Here is a 19232-nt window from a genome sequence, read left to right as displayed (position 1 = left end):
AGAATAAACCAGTCTGTATCCTTAGTATCCATATGGAAGATTGGTAACCCATTTGAACTTTTGCTATTTCTTTGGAGCAAGTTTGTGGGTTTTTTTTTAAAGGAAGTCACTCAAAAAAGTACTCAGGAGTCTAAGCAAGGCTACGGCAGCAGAGATACGTGCAACTGCTTGTGTAGAGCAAAGCGTTCACCTTCCACACTATGGCATTCAGAGTCTTCTATTAAAGGCAACCACACAATCCCTTTCACCGAGTGGTCCCACTCCATCCGGAAGTATTAGAAGTCTACCCTACAAACTCATTCCTATAGTAACTATGCTGGAAGTTAGAATACTATTTCAAAGCTTATACAGGAAGAGTTTATATCCATTTGTTCTTGTGCCAATGTTGTTCTTCAGCTAATTTTCCCCCTCGGTGTTTACACCTTTCCCACCCCTTAAAGGATGTTTTCATACATACAGTGTTATCACATCCCTTCTTTGCTTTCCTTTTACTAAGCTCAATGAACAAAGCCTTTTAGTTTCCTCCTTTAATGCAAGTTCTATATTCCTGGTCTCATTAATGGCCCTTTCTTATGCCTATCCCACTTAGCTCCCTTCTCCAGTACCTTGGGTATCTTCTTCCTCTGTGTCTGCACCAGTAGAAATCTATCAAACAAGCTAAGCACAGAAAAGAACACCACAGTGTAAGGGAATGGTAGAAAAAAAGTGTTTGATTCTGTTTCTTAAAATGGCCAGTGTCAGACCTAAATACTCAGTCATAATACACAGTGAAAAACAAATTAATACTAACCCCCCCCTTAACACCCTAAAAAGGCAAAATAATTTCACACCACAAATAAAACCACTCACCTACAGCATATCAAAACTGCTTTTAAACAAAATGTAGGAGTGCCATTTATTTTCTGCCACAGTCAGAATTGGCAAATTCACCAAACTGGTTCCCATAAAACAGCAAAATCCATTTAAATTCAGCAGAGAAGGAAAGATCTACAAACAAGTTAGATTTATCTAAATAGTATTCGAAAGCTACCTTGAAGATATCCACATCACATTCAAAAACCTCTTAGATGTGGTTCACTCTTAGAAGGCTAATGTTATTTAAGCTTTACAAAGCTCTGTCTAGATGGCAAGCTTTCAGATACCTAAAAGTCAAATTCACTTGGCTCCAACATAGTTACGCTTGTATTTGTATTAAACTGCTTTGGATAGATATTAATCCTAGCTATTGGTGCAACCCTTCCACCGAAGGATTTTCCCCTTAAGTCCCAAGTTTTCCTTTTGTCATTCTTCTCTACCTGTAGAAGAGCCACAGTAAAGCCCACCACAACATGCATCCAAACGCAAACAGTCTTGGTATGGAGAGGCAGATTTTGTTTAAAGATGCAAGAACTGTTGTGAAAAACAGTACCATCAACTCCTGTACTTATGCTGGAACTGCCACATTCCTTAAGACGTTTCAGACTTTATCTACTTCCCCCCAAACCCGTGCAATGCTAGTATAGTGGTAAGTTCTTGAAGTCAAAATATTCAAATCAATAAAGTCAATGCAGACAACTTAAGTGCCTCCTAAAGAGCAAGATCCTAACAAAAAGCAGCGCTGATGTAAGTGACTTGACTTCAAGAAAAGCTCCACAGACAAAGCCCGGTGATCATCCACCCTCAGGTTATTGAAAACACAGTATATGTTACACAAAGTTCTATCTTAAAGGACAGTCACATCTGTTGAAGATGATTAGTAAACACAAACATTTCTTATGATTGTTTAGCAACAGCTGGATTGAGCCAACTTAGGCAAATATTCCGCTATTATTCTTGTCACATTGGCATTACTTCAGTTTAAACCAGGTTACCTTCATTTCATACTCAGTCATGCCCCAAGGCACTAAGTTTTCCGAGAGCACTGACTGGACGATGACTGCCAAATTTAACAGTTGAGGTTACCAAACTGCCAAGACAATAATATTGTTCCATCTTGACTGTCATCCCTGCATATGGAAGGCACTGGAGAGGTCTGTTAGACAGAACATTGCAGACCACCACTTAGGAAGTTTCTTGAGGAAAAGACTCTATAGTCACCCTACTCCATCCTGGTAACACAGCAAAGCAGTCACAGTGAGTAATGCCATCTTGTAGTCACCTGTAAGGCAACACTGATACTGTCACATCTTCTGTGCCTATCGTTACTCAAGCACACAACGCTGTAAACTCAACACCTCTAAATCAGGGGGTCTCGGGACACTTGGAAATTGAGATGATATCGATCTTGTACCAAGCAGTTGTTTAACAACCACGACAGCCCACGGTCAAACCAAACAGGTTCTGGATCAAGGAAGTTCTGCACAGAAGTTATTAGCAGGGTTGACACTGTCCCTCATCTGATGCAAATGGAAGTTATAGCACTAGCAAGAGCAACTAGTAAACGTTATTGTAAAACAGTACTTCACACTGGCCACCAGTTACTAAATATACATACAATTAAAGCAGTAATGTCTTTCAACCATAGAATACCTCGTTGCCTTAATACTCCTCACAGATCAGACAGTGGCTGGCCAGTCATGTTTGCATGTTTGATAATGTTTGCAACACTACCTGGACACAATCAGCATCAACACTTCCTGTAAACCTGTTTTGAGTTGCTTGCAGCTTTGTAAAAGCAATTAAATTGACTCATTGCTACGGTAAGCATTTTTCCATAGTTTTTTTCTAGGAAGTCTCAACCAGAATGGTTTCACTATTTCCAAGAACAAGTTCGGGGAAATAAATGTTTTGACCACGTTTAAATTTTATGAAAGCTTTCCCATCAAGAAACCCCTGCATCCCCCAAGACCCGAAGGAGAGAGTTTTAGAGCATGCCCTGTGTAATAGGACTGTATCTTTTGCTGTACTAAAACACCACTTCCCAGATTGGTAAGGCTTAAAAAGTTTTGTTTCCTGAGAAAGACTGCATGCTTTAGCTACTGCAAACTGGTTACTTCCTAGTCAAGACAAGAGTAGGGGTTTTCTCATTGTAAGACTAAATATCATCTTTAGAATAAGAAAGTTGTATCTTATGTAGGAGCAGGAAAAGTCAAGGCTGCTTGGAGATAGTGAGCACCGGGCTGACAAGAACAGCCACGTGCAATACTTGTACAGGGTAAATACATACATGCGGATTGTGGGAACAGTCTTCATCTAAGACAACAGAACTCCCAATAGGTTCTTTTGCACTGCTCAATTACAGTTTTATGCTTTCAATTACCTATCATTTTATCTGTAATTTTCATCTTTCATCTTTAAAGATGAGAATTTCCAGGAGAAAAAAAAAAAAAGAACAACAAAAAACCTATGACATTACTATATAGCAAACTGGCAGACAAAGGACATGACGTTGCCTCGGACAGAGGGGCACTTGACCATAATTACTTGCATAAACTAATAAAGCAGAAGATTTGAAAATTCTAGGTATGTTATTCTTTAACAACTCTGGAAAGTACAACAGAGGAAAGTCCACCATCCCATTAACAAAATGCAAAATGACAGAAAAATATAAGCTGAGTAAATTCAGTGGAATACGCAGTTGTCTATAGTTGCAGATGCAAGTGTTCAGCATTACTTCAGATCAGCTAGCCAGACCAAAAAGCACTAATGAGATTTTTTTAGAATCTGCTATTGTGCCTATTTTATCACACCACAAAGTATCTCTAAATAAGGAAGATAAAATAATCCCAAACTCTAAGACCATATGAAGTCTAATACCCATTACCATCTCTGCATAATAATTTCTTGCAATGTCCACTTAGGATTCTAATCTGCTGTAGAAAAGTTCAGTAAAACATCCCTTATCACTATTCCCCTGTACCCTGATATCTCAAAGTACATCTCGTGGGCAAAAGGTTGTTTCTGTTCTCCAGAGAGTCTATTTGAAATGAATTAGTTGCCCGTAACAAAAAAAAAAAAAAAAAAAAAAAAGCAGCCTTGACTTCACTATATCCTAACCTGAGTACTTGATCTTTCAGTCTTAGAAATAAACAATATCCAGTATGCCAATTAACATGCATTTTATTACAAGCTCCTTTTTAACTCTTTTTGGCCCCAAAGTGACATCTGTTTTCACACCTTGATTCAGTTATTCAGCCGACAGCGGGAGGCTGACACACAGGAAGAACTCAGTGAGAAACTACTTTTAATAAGAAACAGTAAGAAAATCTGCACAGCAGGGAAGGAATGACACCCCACCACCACCACCACCAATAATTAGTTAAAAGGAGGTGCAATTACTGGTGAAAGTCTATTTCAGGAGACAGCCAGAAACAAGCAGTGACAGAGGAGATGGATCATACAGAGTGAGATGAAGGACAGAGCATTACTAGGAGAGATTCCACTCTGATGCAGACCGTTTATCAAATAACTGTCTAAATGCTGCTTTGCACAACAATCCAGAGTAGAGCATTCAAGAGCAAGCGCATCAGTGCCATGACACTGATGCTATGATTGCTGCATGCGCTTTAGAGGATTCTTTTTTCCAGACTAGGAACTGAGCACAGATGCAGAAGAATCCTGCAATTAACCGTGTGCAGAAAATACCTCGGAAAGTCTGAGTTAGCAGATGCTAGAGAAAAGCAGTTAATTCTGCTTTCAGTAGCTACTATTACCCAAGCTCACCAAATGGAAGAGATTAACATAGCTAAGAGCCAATATTGCAACAAAACTAGTTTCCAAACTAACATGCTTAAACTACACCAATTAAATCAATTCAATTGACAGGCATGTGTTTGCTACTCATTTGCTACTCCAATCCAGCTTCTCCTCTCACAGAACAGGTAGCTGTTGGAACACAACCACTTCTAGAATTGTAGCTTAACAAATTAAAGCTAGTAAGTATAAACAGTTAACTAAAGCCTTTTTTATTATATTAGATCTTCACAATAATTTCTCCTTGTTCTTTTCCAAGCTCATCATGTCCTCCATAAAATAAAAACCAGAACCACTCTTGACATTGATTAGAGGTAAAACCAACCTTGATCTAGAGACATGATTGCACAAACACTAGAGCTAAAAAAGTAAACCCACACTATGTATGAAGATAACCAGTTTTTGATCATTTATACACATTCACGAGAGGTCTCCCAGCATTAATCTATTTCAGGCTACAATAAGAAACACTGCACCCATCAACCGGTAGCTTTCATACTTTTTGAGTAGACATAGGTAGGTCATTCCCATCTAAGGAATACTGAGCAGGATGAACTCAGAATATTTTATTCTAATATGTTTTCTGTTTATTTTTAAATAGAGCATCCTTCAGTTAAAAAGAGACTCTGGACTACTTACATGAGAGTTTGTGCTGGCCTGCTCTAATTGACTGCTGTTGGGAAACAGGTCCTTTAGGAAGTCCTAAATAAAATAAATACCACTAGCCTATCCAGTCTTTCTCTGCACATAATCAGCCTACAGCCTGTCCTATTTCAGCTGTAGTGCAGCTGATGCTGTTTAACAGCATCTCACTAGGATTTGCTTACACATAAGAGCAGTATTAAGCCAGTGCTACACAGAACTAGTGACCCACCGATAAGAAGTTACACTGATCCTAGAGAATCCAGACAGATATACAAAGACATTTTAAACCAAAAACGACCAGCACTTCTTTCTGCTACAATAATGCCATGTCTAATACCATCCACGCTAATTATGTACAAAATAGTTTATATACATTCTTTGTGTATATATAATGAAAAAAAGTGCCCTTCCGTTGACAATACCATTTTATTTAGAAATCACATCATCAAGCTAGACTCTGCGTATTTCATTAGAGTACCACTTACTATACATCTTTCTAGTACCATTTTTTCAATTTGACCCTCTTAATTAGAATTCAAACTAAACGAATGCCTTCTCTGCTTTCACTTTCCTATTTGTGTAACCTTTGAGGAGAGTGACAAACAAAAATCTATTTCAGCATACTGGATGGCATTCAGTGCACACTGAGCCTCATTTTTTCAGCCCTTTTTATTAAGCTCTCTGTTTCAAGAAAACTGCAGCATAATTTGATACACAAGATAGTGAGCAACTGTTGATGGATATAGAAACTGGAAAGCTAGCAAGAGCAAATATTCAAAAGTAGAGGCAGTCAGGAAAGCAGTTTCAAAACAAGTTCCAAACTTCTCACTCAACCCACAATTTTGTAGCAGTGGAGAGCCTAAGTCTGACAAAAGATCATCAGTTTTACAGTGAGGCTACAGCCATTTAACAAAATCTTAGCAAGATTTCAAAGAAGTTTCTCAACTGAGAACTTGCTATTTGCCACCCAACAAAAAAGTGAATACCATCAAATGTCATTTTACTCCTCCACCCTCAATATTAGCAGAAACAACTACAGCAACTAGCGCAAAAAAATAGGTCATAAAACATGTACTGCAACTAAGCTGCCACATTTCCATCTGCATGTCAATTTTCTATGATTCTCCTTTTATAGGCCTCCTCATACAGAAGCATTCTGAACAGTAAGTTTTGGTCTGACATTCACACGCTTTAATTTTACTTACATCTCACCTTCTGAATACAGCACTCTACATCCTTTTTCCACTTGGGTTTAAAATTAGGCATAAAACTAGGTTTTCATTAAGTCTGAAAGGCTAGTTACGGCAACTGCTTCCTTTCAAAATTCACATACTACTTTAAACTGGTCACAGGTTTGCTATTAGGCATTATCTTTTGACAGATCCCTGAACTGCTCTCACTCACTCAGCCTGAGCACTCACAGACAAAGCCTTAGTTTTAAAGCCAAATAAATTAAGAGACATTGTGAAACAGTAGCTTGAAAACCAGGGAAAAAAATTTTTCAAACCACCAAACTTTCTGAAGAACTTGGCTTTTTACAGCATTTTAGAAGACACATACACGTACTCAGCTTAACCAAGTGTCTCCAAATAATAGTATGTTACGCTGTTAAAATTACAAAGGCATTTCAAAACTGAGGGTTTGGGGTTTTTTAACCTAGACATCCTTCTCAAATATCTAAATTTGTAAGATGTTTAAGACAGCTTTTAAAATGGCTTAGCTATTAGTGATTCAGCAGGTTTTAGAATCTCCTATCTAGCAGTAACAAGCTTTATGTAAAAAGCAATACATAAACTGGTAACTTTCTAAGTTTCCATAAGCATAAAATGAAGGCCTAACTAAGACAGTTAAAAGTCTGAGGAAAAAAAGAGCTACAGTTTGCAAGAAATCCTCTGCACCAAATATGAATGTTCAATCACATTCGACATTCACAAAGGCAAAAATATTTAACTGCATTTCAGACTCTGTCTGGACTCCCCCCAAAAAGCTTAAAGAATACAATAGTTATGAACTTCCTTTTTTCACACACAGAAAGCTCAGAATACAAGGTGTTACTTTTTCAGACCAGGCCCCCAACTGCAGACAGCATGCCAGTAACCAAAAGGCTGGTTTATTAGCATACCAGCTTAGATTTCTTTTCACAGAATGATTCAGCCTACAATATTTTCAAAGTTTTCCTTAAATACGTGTGCTACGTTTTGCAACAGCAGTTACCAACTCCAGAAAACTCATCCTATAAAGTCTTAACCACTTTAAAATACTGAGCATAGAGATTAGCTATGTGTCCACATTTGCATCCACTCACTCATCTAATCCCTTATGAAAATGAAAGCTCAAGATATTGAATACACATCTTTCAAAGATAAGAATGCTTTGTGCAAGTTCGAGAAAAAAAACATTCGTGCTTCTCCACATCACAGATTAGTGCTTGCAAGACAGAAAAAACTTGCCAGGAGTTCCCCTCTCAAGAACAGCAAGCTCTGTTAAAGCTGCAGCTCTAACAGGACAGCTAAGAACACCGTTAAGAGAGCAGCCACACAAGGAAAATCCAGTTCACAGCTGCTCGCTTTTAACAGATGTGTGCGTATCCGTAAGGAGCAGAAGCTTTAGTTGAAAAAGCTCGCCATCCCTGCTTGCACCTCGCTCTCAAAGCCTATATTTGGTATCGCAGACGTACCCGAGGAGAATGAGTGTTTTAAAGGCAGGCAGAGAGGATGCCACGAAGGCTGACCACCCCCCCTCGGTGCCGGGGACCCTGCCCGGCCAGGCTGCGGAGCACCAGCGCACCCCGCCGAAGCGGCCGCGGCCGGGGGGGCGCAGGCATGTGGTGCCACCAGCTATGCGGCGACAGGCGATGGGGCTGCAGCCACCGCCGGCGGGACAAAGCACCGCAGAGGGCCCGGGCCGCGGGGGGAAGGCTGCGACCCGCCCTGCAAGGGCACGGCCAGCGCAGGGCCCGGGCATGGCGCAGCCCCTCCGGGGCGGGCCCCTCCCCGGGGATACCCCGCTGCCCGGAGCCCGCCGGGGGTGCGGGCGCCCACCGACCCGGCCCTGGGCCCCCCCTCTCTTGAATTTTTACCTTCATCTTCGAGCTCTAGTTTCTCCAGCATCCCTTCGGAGGCGGCCGGGAGCTGAGAGGGAGCCGGAGCCGCTGCCGCCGCCTGCGGGAGGGAAGAAAGGAGAAGGAGATGAGCATCCAGGCACGGACTCACCGGCCCCGCGGCGGCATCGGAGCAGCCCGGCGCGGCGGCGGGGAGCGGCGGCGCTGAGGGGGCGGCTGGCGCGGTTCCCGCCGAGCGCGCAGGGCAGGGAAGGCGGGACGGCGCTGAGGCCGGACGGCGGCGGCGGCGGCTGCCCCTCGGCCTCCCAACGCACGCTCGGCTCGGTGTGCGCTGCCTCTTCCACACACACCGCACACACTGAGGGGGGAGGAACCAGGACTCGCCCTTCCTCCCCCCTTCGCGGCGGCGGCGGCTGCGCCCAGCCCATTAACCCTGCGGGCCCCGGGCTCGCCGCGGCCGTGCCTCCTGCAGGCGCCGCCTCTGCCCGTCACGGAGGGAGCGGCCGCTGGCAGCCCTCGGGCGCACGGGGAGGCCGGACCGCCTTCCGCAGGACAGCGCTTCCCGCCACACCTCGCCGCCGCCTCTCCCCCGCCCCCCCCCCTCCAGTGGAGAGATTGGTACGTTCCATTTTGCTGCAGTCAAGCCCGTTGGTCAGCAGCGGGAGGAGAAGGTAACTACCACTTCCGCGTGCAAAAGGGAGGGGGAGGAGGGAGAGGTTTATTGCCCCAGGAGCGCTGCCACGCCAACCGCCTTTCGCAGCCCACTCTGCGGGCTCGGCTGTTGGCCTGGCCGCCTTGGATTTGAGCGGCGCAAGAGGAGGCGGAGTGGAGGAGATTCCTCTGCTCCTCCTGCGAGATGGGGTTGGTATGGCCCCGCGCGTTCACCTGCAAGGCAGCGGCGGGGAAGCCGACAGTTCCACTCCCCCCCGCGGGGGGGGGGGGGATGATGGTGTTGATGGGGGTTTCCCCTGTGTGTGACAGGGAGCTCCCGCACTGGGCCGAGCCGCTCTCCCGGGGTAGCCGCTCTGGGAACGACGCGCTCGCTTTCATTTAAACGTTCCAGAAGTTCCAGTTCAAGATTAGCCCGAATGTCGGCCTCTTCCGAGCAAGTCGCGGTTTATCCAAGCTGTGGCAAACCCCCGGAGCAGCCCCTGAGGAGGGGAGGCGGCCCTGCGGGCGGGGCGCCCGCGGCCTGACGTGCCTAACCTCAGCCAGGAGTGAGGGTAGACGCGACCCAGGGATCATTAAACGAAATTCTAATTGACATTGTGCACCAGATCAGACTAGATGATCCCACTTTAAAAATAGCTCTTGAGGAACCGAAAAAAAAATTAAAATAACTGCCCCTCCCGCCCGCCCGCCCTTGCTGTCACTACAGTGCTGTCACTACAGGCTGTATTTCGGAGCTGTTCTCAACTGCTGTGTGTGTGAGGTGGTGTAACACCCTGAGCTTGCCCTCAGGGACCTGAGCACTTAATGCTTACAGCCCAAACCACTTGCTGTTACCAGTGTCTGAAGGATGGAGTTTACACCATGGGAGATTTCTGCATACCAAGAACGGGATTTATTGCACCCAGCTTTACAAGTTGGCGTCTGAGCTTTTAACCAGCGCTTTTTAACCAGCCTACAGCAGAATCAATGGAAATAAGGGGATGGCTGAAATAGATATATCATTTAGATTTATTTAGACACCGAGATGTGGTAAGCTATAGCTAGGATTCCTTAACTATAATGAATAGGTCCCCACAGACTGTTTAGGAAGCCCAGCAGGACATGGAAGCTGTAGAGGTGAATAAACAGATTATTTCTTTGGCAATGGCAATAGATCTTGTGGGCAGCCACGTGTGCATGGTGCTCCAAAGGAGTCACAGGAGCCATTAGAGAACATTTAAAATCTATTGGTCCCTAAGGAGAGGCTCAAGCTTCAAAAGTTTAGCGAGTCCTTCAAGGAAGGAGGGTTGAAAGGATGTAGGATAGCACAGTAATGCACATATGACATAGGAAAGTATGAAAGATAATTAGAATTAAAGCTATAATGGGAGGAGAGAGCCAAAAATAATGAGAAAGTAGAAAGCTGTCATTTCTCAAGAAGTTTCAATTGAGGAAGCCAGCTCCTGGTTTCAGCTTCTTTTTCCCAAGGTGGCACTTTCTAGGGACACTTTTAAGGATAGACAAAGAAGTTAACAATACCCAGTGCTTCTCTACTATAAAGATCCTTTGGAATGAAAATCCTAAAATATTTCATTCCTAGTTGTATTTTTAAAAGACTTCTCGGATTTCAGTAAATACTCTGACCAGTTGCAGAACATGCCAAAGCAGTTCATATTAATTTATAATTTTTTCAGCTTACTGATTAAAATGCTTTAGAAGTTTTTAATTATCTCTGGGAGCTATCTTTAAAAGCTCTAAATATTTTATCTTCCTTATCATGTACCTTGATATTGATAAGAGTTTTTAACCTCTTTTGCTGACCAAAATAAAAGAAGAATAAGGTGACATACCTGGTTGGAAATAACTGCCATGATTTTCTTTCTTCTTTTAAAACAAGTATTTACTCCCCATAATTATCTAGTATTTATCTCCCCATAATTATCAGCCATGAGGAAATACAACTCCAAGGCTGGACATAGCTGGAAGTGACACTGAGTCTTCCAAGGTGCACATTGCATTTCACCTGCTACAAAACATGGATACGCTTATAAGAGGTCAGTTAAGCCCGTTTCATGCAAGAAGCTACACTGCACTGTGAACCTCAGAGCTTCCTGCAAGATCAGGGTTTTACAGTGGCAGAATCCATGTCCAAACCAAGAGTACTATGAGAAACTCAAGATAATTATCAAGGCGGTAATTTAATCTATAACAGAGATTTGTAATGGAAACATAGCTATGTTGTAACATCCACACTGCTTAACTGAAGGCTGGGACTCCATCCTTCGCTCTGCCTGCAGTCTCACAATTTGTTTAAACCAATTTTGGAACAAGCTGCTGATCATGGCATTCATTTTGCTCCTCACTTTGCATTCTAGCTCCTTTTGGCTTGTAGGCAACAGTGAGTCAGAACAGGAAACTGATGCAGCTGAAAACCAAAGGGACTAAAAAAAAGACTGTATTTTATCCAGATCAGTTCCTGATCCAGCTCACTGTGCAGCTGTATCAGCTAGCACTGGCACAAGGGGACAAGGGCAGGAAGGACAGTGGGACTACACCTTCTGGAAACAACCCACTCTTAAATCAGCTTAAATCAATGGTGAAAACACCATCTTGTTCATTGTGACCTACTACAGCATTAGACAAATTAGCAGGCATTTTTAACAGTCTTAGGTATTATGTCTCTCTACAAACTCTGCCTGTCATTTTACAAAAGGATTACTGGTTACAGACAGGGAAAAGATCTCTCATTCAAAGGACCTATAATTCCCACCAAGATGTTATTATATATTGTAACATTTCAATACCTGTTTATTGTGACTGTTTGTTCTACTGTTTCTATTAACTATAACCAAGGGATTTGTCTATATTATGGTTTAAAAGTTTGCTATCACAGTGCGTTGGGTAATCCATTTTAACTGTTTGAGATCCCCGATGTGACAAGATGTATATACTTTGTATACTAAATACGGCTAAGCAAAATTAATTTTGTATATTAAAGTTCAGAAGATAAATATATTCAAAACCAAAACTGCCTGAATACATTTCTTCTTTGCCAGGTTTCAGTTCAGTTTTGACAGGGGCATTACTTATGCCAAAACCCACGGAGCTACAACGTAATGCTGATACAGAAGCTTAATACAGTAGTGCCAGCAATCTTCGTAGAGCCAAAGTAAAACAACCCAAGGTTGATAAAACAGCAAAAGTTATAAAAAGGTGGATGTAAACAAAAGAGGTTTTAAGACTTCTGGGAAGGCTGGAACGTCAATTTTAATAACTTCTTACTTTGCCTGTTTTCTTTAGCTGTCTAGGGTAAAGGGAATGACTAATACTCTGTAGAAGCAAAATCAGTTCTGTAAATTATACATGCACTTATAATGAATATGTTAAAACCTATCTGATAATCTAGGAGTCCTTTTGGTCCTATGTCCTCTTGAACAAATCCCATTATTTTTGTAAGAACACACTAAGTATTTAAACTGTAGGGACAGTTCAGGGATGTGAACAGCAATTAACACCAGCAAAAGATTGATGTAGTTTCCTGCCATCCTGCCTCCCTGAATTAGGAGGAATGCGTTCATTGGGATGGGGACCTATCCATGGCAGTCATCAGACCAGCTGCGTCCAAGTGCTTTGAGTGACACCTGCTGTGTAGCTTTTCATATTGAACAAGTTACCCTAAGCTGCTGCTTCTGCAGCCAGTGGAGAAACGAACGTTTCTAGGACATCATTCACATGGCCTGTTTGAGACAACTACTTGGGATAAAAGGATTCGCAGTCACTGTACCGACTGGATCTCTAGATCTCCATTTGGTCAGGTTCATTCTGCTTAGCATATCTATCTGTAAGGGAAGGTGGGGGAGGGAGCCAAGAAACTATAAACCACTCCATGTTAACGTTGATTCCAAGATGGATAAGAGAACAAATACACCCATTTTAATTAGTCAGAGGAAAGAAAGATCATCAGTAACAGCCAGCGTGTACAAACAATGCCGAGCCAATCTCAGACACTTGAATTACAGGCTGGAAGTCTTGCGGTAAGCAGATGCAGCACAAGTTAACAGGACTTTTGACACTACCTTGTATGACACTCACGAAGCCAGCCAGATAGTCTAGATGAAATGACTGCTAAAGGTCACAAGAATATTCACAAGGAAGGTAGTAAGATTTCTTTATCTAACTGGTGGGGTTTAAGAGAGGGTTCCAGAGAGGTCTGTGTTCTATCTAATATCATTCAGTGTTTTCACTGATGACTTGATGAGGGAATAATGAATAACCCGATCGCATTTTCAAATGACTCAATGGTAAAAGACACTGCTTTTTTAGGGATAGCCTTAGAACTTAAAATAATCTTGAGAATTGCTGCAGTGCTTTGAAAAACAGAATGCACTTTGATATGGGTAAGTAGAGCACATTACACAATAATCAAATGCAAAAATAAAACAGGAAGGGATTGGCTTGCAGCAGTCTTGCAAGGAAAAGACTGAGAATGAAACTAAATGTCAGACAGCAATGTCAGATTCGTGGAAAAAAAAAAAATCACACTATCGACAAAGGTGTTACAGGTAAGACATGAAGAATCTGTCCCACACATTCCCAACTTAGATGCCAGCCGGGATCCTGCATTCAGTTTTGGGCATTGGATTTGAGAATGAATCAAGAGAGTCCAAAGAAAAGCAACAACGATACGGGATTTCAGAAAACATGACCTATAAAGGACTTGAAAACCTCCCAGTTTCTTACTGGGGGAGGGGGGGAAGACTGAAGGAAAATATTTAACAGTCTCCAAATATAATGTGTGTTTGCAGGAAGAAAAGTGATAAACTGTCTCCTGGGTTGACTGGCTATGGATAAGAAATCACCTACTTAGCCTTCAGCAATGAAGTCTTAGACTGGACTTTGGGAGAACTTTCTGAACGCAACAACAGTGAAGCACCAGCACGCTTTGCTGAAAAAAACTGTAAAATCTGTCACAGGAGGTTTTTAGCAACAGGTTACAATAAAAATCAGTTCGGAATTATTTACATATAGTTGATTGTGCTGTGGGGGAAAATGAATTTTTAATGTCTTTTCCAGACTTACTTTCTTTTGTTTCTATTTTTGTCCAATCTTTAGAAAAATACATTTAGTCTTAGTATGATAATTCAATGAGAACTCTTTATATATTTATAAACTTTATAGCCCGTTTACTAACAATCTATATACAAATGTAAATTTGCATTGTCCCCCCAACAAGTAACCTTCATTCTAATTTAGAAAAAATCTAAAGCAAATATTGTTTGAGTAATAATAAAGCTTACATATTAGTCTTTGATGACTGGGTAGGAATAGAAAGAACAACCTAAAGAAAAAGAAACGCGGCTGCAAATCACAAGTCTATGTGGAACAGGCTTATTCAAGCATTGCAACAAAAACGTTACCTGTGCTTTATTTAGAAATAGGCATTTCCAGGTAATTTCAAGGCTGCCTTTCTCAAAGCTTTTCCTGACTTTTCTACTCCTCCTTTCATTCTGATCAATGAAGGCTTAACACCGATATGCTTGGGGTGCCACCTGCAAGCTCAGTTCAGCAGTAAAACTGAATGCCCTTCGAAATACTTTAGGAAAAAAAAAAAAGCTACATACCTTATAAAACCTAATGGATTGAAGAGCAACAAGAAGGAATTCCCATCTAAATGCAAATCAAGGCAAACCCATTTTGAATGCAAGAGTAAATGACAAATGGTAATTTTCCCACCATTTGCTAGTGCTCCTTACTACAATTACAGTTCTGTACAACTCAAGTAGTTAACAGCTCTTCCCCTGATGAGCTGTCAATGGACAACTTAGAATTTTTCCAAATGTATGTCATAGATATGCTTATTCTGTTGCAATCTGTGCAAAATTAATTTAAAACACTTGCTGCTTATTTTTGGTTTAATTTAGTCTGGTTCATGAAGTGGAAAAAGAAGTTAACAGGAAAAAAAGCTTTCATCTGTTGGTTAAACTGTAAATGAAACTCCTACTTGTTTTCTGCTAGAGTGTGATAACGGATACCAGTGGCTTACGACAGCTGAGAACACTAGAATCAGTGAGGCTTAGGATTCCATCGTGGATCCCTCCTGTATTTAAAAACGCTAACCGCACAGCAAAAAGGCTGACTATGGGGTCGCAGGTGGCTAGAGAACACGGTTAGTCCCAGTGGAGAGCGCTGGGCCTGGTTCTGCTACAAAGTCCTCCTTACCTCGAAAAGCTTGGAGTGAACACAGCAGCTGTGCAGGAATTGTAGTTGCTACCTTTTATTCTAAGGACCCTCTGTTCCAGCACCAAACAAACTAGTAAGGAAGGGGATGCCTCACACAAAAATACTGGATTCAAGCTTTTTCTTCCTGTACCTGGAAAGGATGCAAGAAAATCTGCTCTAGTCTTAAAAAGGCTTTTGAAATATTAAATGCTATAATCATATCAGTGCGTAGCATGTATAAACGAAGGTGGTGACAACTCAGAGATTACAATTTGTTTTGAACACAGTAACCAAATCCCGTAACAAAACCTGGCACTGAAAATGCACCCCGTATTGGCACTGTATGTTCCCCACTGGATCCTTACTGGTGTCAGTTCAGTGCTCTGTCCCTGATCTGCAAGGCCCTCAAAGAACTAGAGACAGAACCACCCGGCAGCAGGTATGAAAGTGATGGAGCAAGTGTATATATATCTCTATATATCTGTTTCTAATACTGTATGGTGAGGTTGAAGATGGCTCTAATGATTTAATTTTAAAACACCTTGAACAGAGTTTGCCATCAGATAAGAACTCTACCTTGAAAGGATTTTTTTTCTTCATCCCAACATCATCAGAGTATGACTCACCCAGAGGTCCTAAGCAGGAGTCTTTTGACATGGAATACAGAACAATTATATATTGCATTTTTAAACTAGTAACTAGCCTCCCACTGCAGGTATCCTCCCCACAGAACAGTAGCTATAATATTAATTACTTTACAGAGTTAATTAGTGATAAGCAGTCACAGTTGCGGATCTTTAGTAGGTTAAATGGGTAACATAAATGGAACAATAATGAAATTTAGCCAAATCTTTAAAAAAAAACCCAACATAAAAGGAATAGAGGAGTTCATTCAGCACTAGGAAAGATGATGAAACAGACAACTTGCATTTCTACTAAATCTTCACTGCAATTATGGTTCTGAGTGTTGAAATCTGTTTACCCTGAAGACATGTGAACTGAATGTGCAGACTGACTTCAGATTTTTAGCAGAGAGCCTTTCCTAAATATTTCTGTATGGAAATGAACTTGCAGTTTAATCCCGGTGAGTTCTGTCACTGACTTAATTGAGAGACAGGATGGATTTATAAAACTTCCTTTGACCTAACACCAGAAACAAAGAACCTATCTTATGCACAGTGTCCTGCAGCACCTCGCCTTGAGGAAAAAAAAAAAAAAAGGTACCAATGACAGAAGAGTAAAGCACTTCTAAAAAATAAACTTCAAGGGAAGTAAAAGACCAAGGAATAGTCTAGATCCCCAGCTAAATTCTTACAGGGAAGTCAAGGCAGAGTGGAGAAGAGGCAGGATTTGTTTATAAAACCTCTAATCTCTAGTTGTGTGTCCAATCCTGTATCACTGTGCAACTCAGATAAGGCAGAGCTCTGAGTCTCGTCATTAATTAGCCTTTGTGGCGCATATTCATTCCTCAGATTACTCATGCAGAATATAGGTGGGGTCTGCATCAGTAGTATCAGCATATATTATTAATCAAACAGCCCAACAATTTAAATTCTGTCCTTTTGAACACAAAGTTCAAAAAAGTTAAGTACGTGTGATGAACTAACCTGAGTTTATTAAGAACACTGATGTTACAAGCACACTACCTGATTCTGCAAACACGGGGATGCCACTTGGTTTTAATCTATTCCAGAGTTTTTAAGTGTTCTTGTCTTAAATGTTTTTTATCATATATGCTTGAAAAGATGTACTTCAGCTGTTTTCACACATATGCTTGAGTGCTCCTTAGTGTCTTTGAAATAGGACCTACCTCTTACCACGCTGAGGGGCACAGTTAAGGGCAAGGGGAAATTATTGCTGGAGAGAGCCGCAGTAATCAGGTAATAAGCAGGATTACAGGAGATACTTTGTTGTGACAAATGTACATTAAAACAAACAAACAAACAAAGAACAGATTAAGATAATATTAATGGTAAAAAAACAGGTAAGCATCCGCTAATTTGAAGTGAATGGAAAAGAAGAGCAAGCGTGAGCCCACATTTACGTGGGTCTTAATTCACTGGCATTGAATACAGGATTATTTGTGTTAGTTAAAGTTATGCACTTACTTAAGTACTTTAGTTGGATTGAGGCCAGAGTACCGATGAGTAATCTGCAGAACAGAGGCCACTGAGAATAACAAATCAAAAAAAAATACTCAGAGCCAAATCTGATTTAAACAAACACATTTACTATACACCATTTCACTTTCTTCATCTTAATATTTCGAAGCCTTGGTCACGGATAGTGACTTCACTGTGCAAACACTTACTACACCAGCTTTCAATTATGACATATTTTAAACTTAAAATTAAATACCTTTTCACTAACAAAGCCTGAAGTCAATTGGTATCACATTTCAAGTGTGAGTAAACTACACAAAATTCTAGTAACCTATTACTAGCCTATAACTAAACTCTAATTTTCATGATCATCGGTAATTTTGAAAGGCTGGAAGCATATCTATTGAGCCTAGATGTTAGCAGGATGATGCAGGTCAGCATTACAGGGGTGATTTACCAAAAAATAGAGACAACCTTCAGCTCAGAGCTTAATCACCCACAATCTCAACAAAATTTCTTCAAGTAATTTACACAGACGTGGACTGAACAAATAATTCGCTCAGTGGCACAAGCTGTGCTAAGAAGCAGGTAACTGCAGGCTAAACATGGAATAAATGAGCTGTGTCATAGGTGGCCACTTTCTGCAGAGTTTATCGTGACTGAGGATCTCAACAGGACTCCTGAAGGAGTGTTTTAAAGCTATCTCAAAGAGGCAGGCAAAGACAACGAAGTGTTTTTCAGTGCAGTTCTAGGAGGACTTTAAACATCTAAGAAGGACTTCCTCATAGCACTCGGGGCTTGTGTGTTTGCATTAGATTTCAAGTCCACCCCACAGCTGACAACTCTAGGCATGAGCACCATCAGTGGCTCCACTAAAGCTTGTGGAGTCTGTTATTTCAGAGCTGCTACTATTATGCGTAGACAAACCAATACATTAATAAACTTCCTTCAACACAGAGCCTATGGTTGACCTGTAATCTCTGAATAAATTCATTTTTGACAAAAAGCTGGTTTTCAGATAGCACTGAATCTGCATAGCTTGAGGAAGCTAACCCTCGTCCCGAATTATTTCCAGGTCTACTACTGATCACTTCAGGCCTAATTTTTGTGCACTGCTTCTTTTTTATTGTTACGCACAAAAGAAATCTGCAATGACAGCAACATGCCATGGATATCTTCCTTCTGTCATGCATGCTTTCCCTTTTGAAAGCCTCTTAACTATATCCTTCCATCATTTCAGGTATGCTGCAGGTGAAAGCAGGTCATCCTCTGTACTGGTTCTGTGTTTGACACTGTCTGGGAAGGACCAAAGCAAGGGCTGTGCTAAGCAAGAAGCATATCAAGTATCTGAGCTAAATGTTTTATGACTACAAACAATACCGTAAAGAGACATGGAAATACTGGGAAGGTTTTTCCCTGTATACCAGGAACTAGAATTAAAAAAATCCCTGAAATTAGTTCCACGCTAAGGACCAGGGATACACCTCCAGGAAGCCCGCCACCTTGCTCTTGCTACTGCTGACCTTGTGGAGATGCAGATACTCACGGGCAGTGGATGCTTATAGTGTGGATATGGCAAACAATGGGTGCACAAACACATAAGCTTAGATGCAAATTTAGTCTGTAGTTAAATGTCCACAAAGAGCTGAAATTGTTTCTTAACATGCCTCCCTAGGGCTTGGAAGAGCAGCCTACTTTACAGTGGTCTTTTCTGTAAATCTTGATACCCTCTGAAAACATGATGGTTTCCTACACACAGTTACAGTCTGTAAGTGTAAAACCCTGTTGCTACAACAAGTACAACACATGCTATCTATGGTTAACTTATCTTAAGTCACTTGCAGCTCTTGTTCAAAAATATCTGACTTCTGTAGAACTTTTTA

At 41.4% G+C, this 19232-nt stretch overlaps 1 protein-coding gene across 5 annotated transcripts in view; it reads right to left on the bottom strand.

The window, feature by feature from the left end:
- The window catches only part of PRKAG2 (protein kinase AMP-activated non-catalytic subunit gamma 2), a 222620-nt gene that overhangs the window by 43642 nt on the left and 159746 nt on the right, over nt 1-19232 (bottom strand). For all 5 annotated transcript variants that reach the window (XM_056338754.1, XM_056338755.1, XM_056338756.1 and 2 more), the window contains one exon: nt 8396-8477. In XM_056338754.1, coding sequence (XP_056194729.1) covers nt 8396-8477 — 82 coding nt within the window. The remainder of the gene's footprint in view (nt 1-8395; nt 8478-19232) is intronic.

Source organism: Falco biarmicus, chromosome 4 (assembly GCF_023638135.1).
Source record: "Falco biarmicus isolate bFalBia1 chromosome 4, bFalBia1.pri, whole genome shotgun sequence".
In the NCBI taxonomy this organism is placed as follows: Eukaryota; Metazoa; Chordata; class Aves; order Falconiformes; family Falconidae; genus Falco; species Falco biarmicus.
The sequence above is the reverse complement of the archived record's forward strand: the minus strand, read 5'-3'. Positions and strand labels throughout refer to the sequence as shown.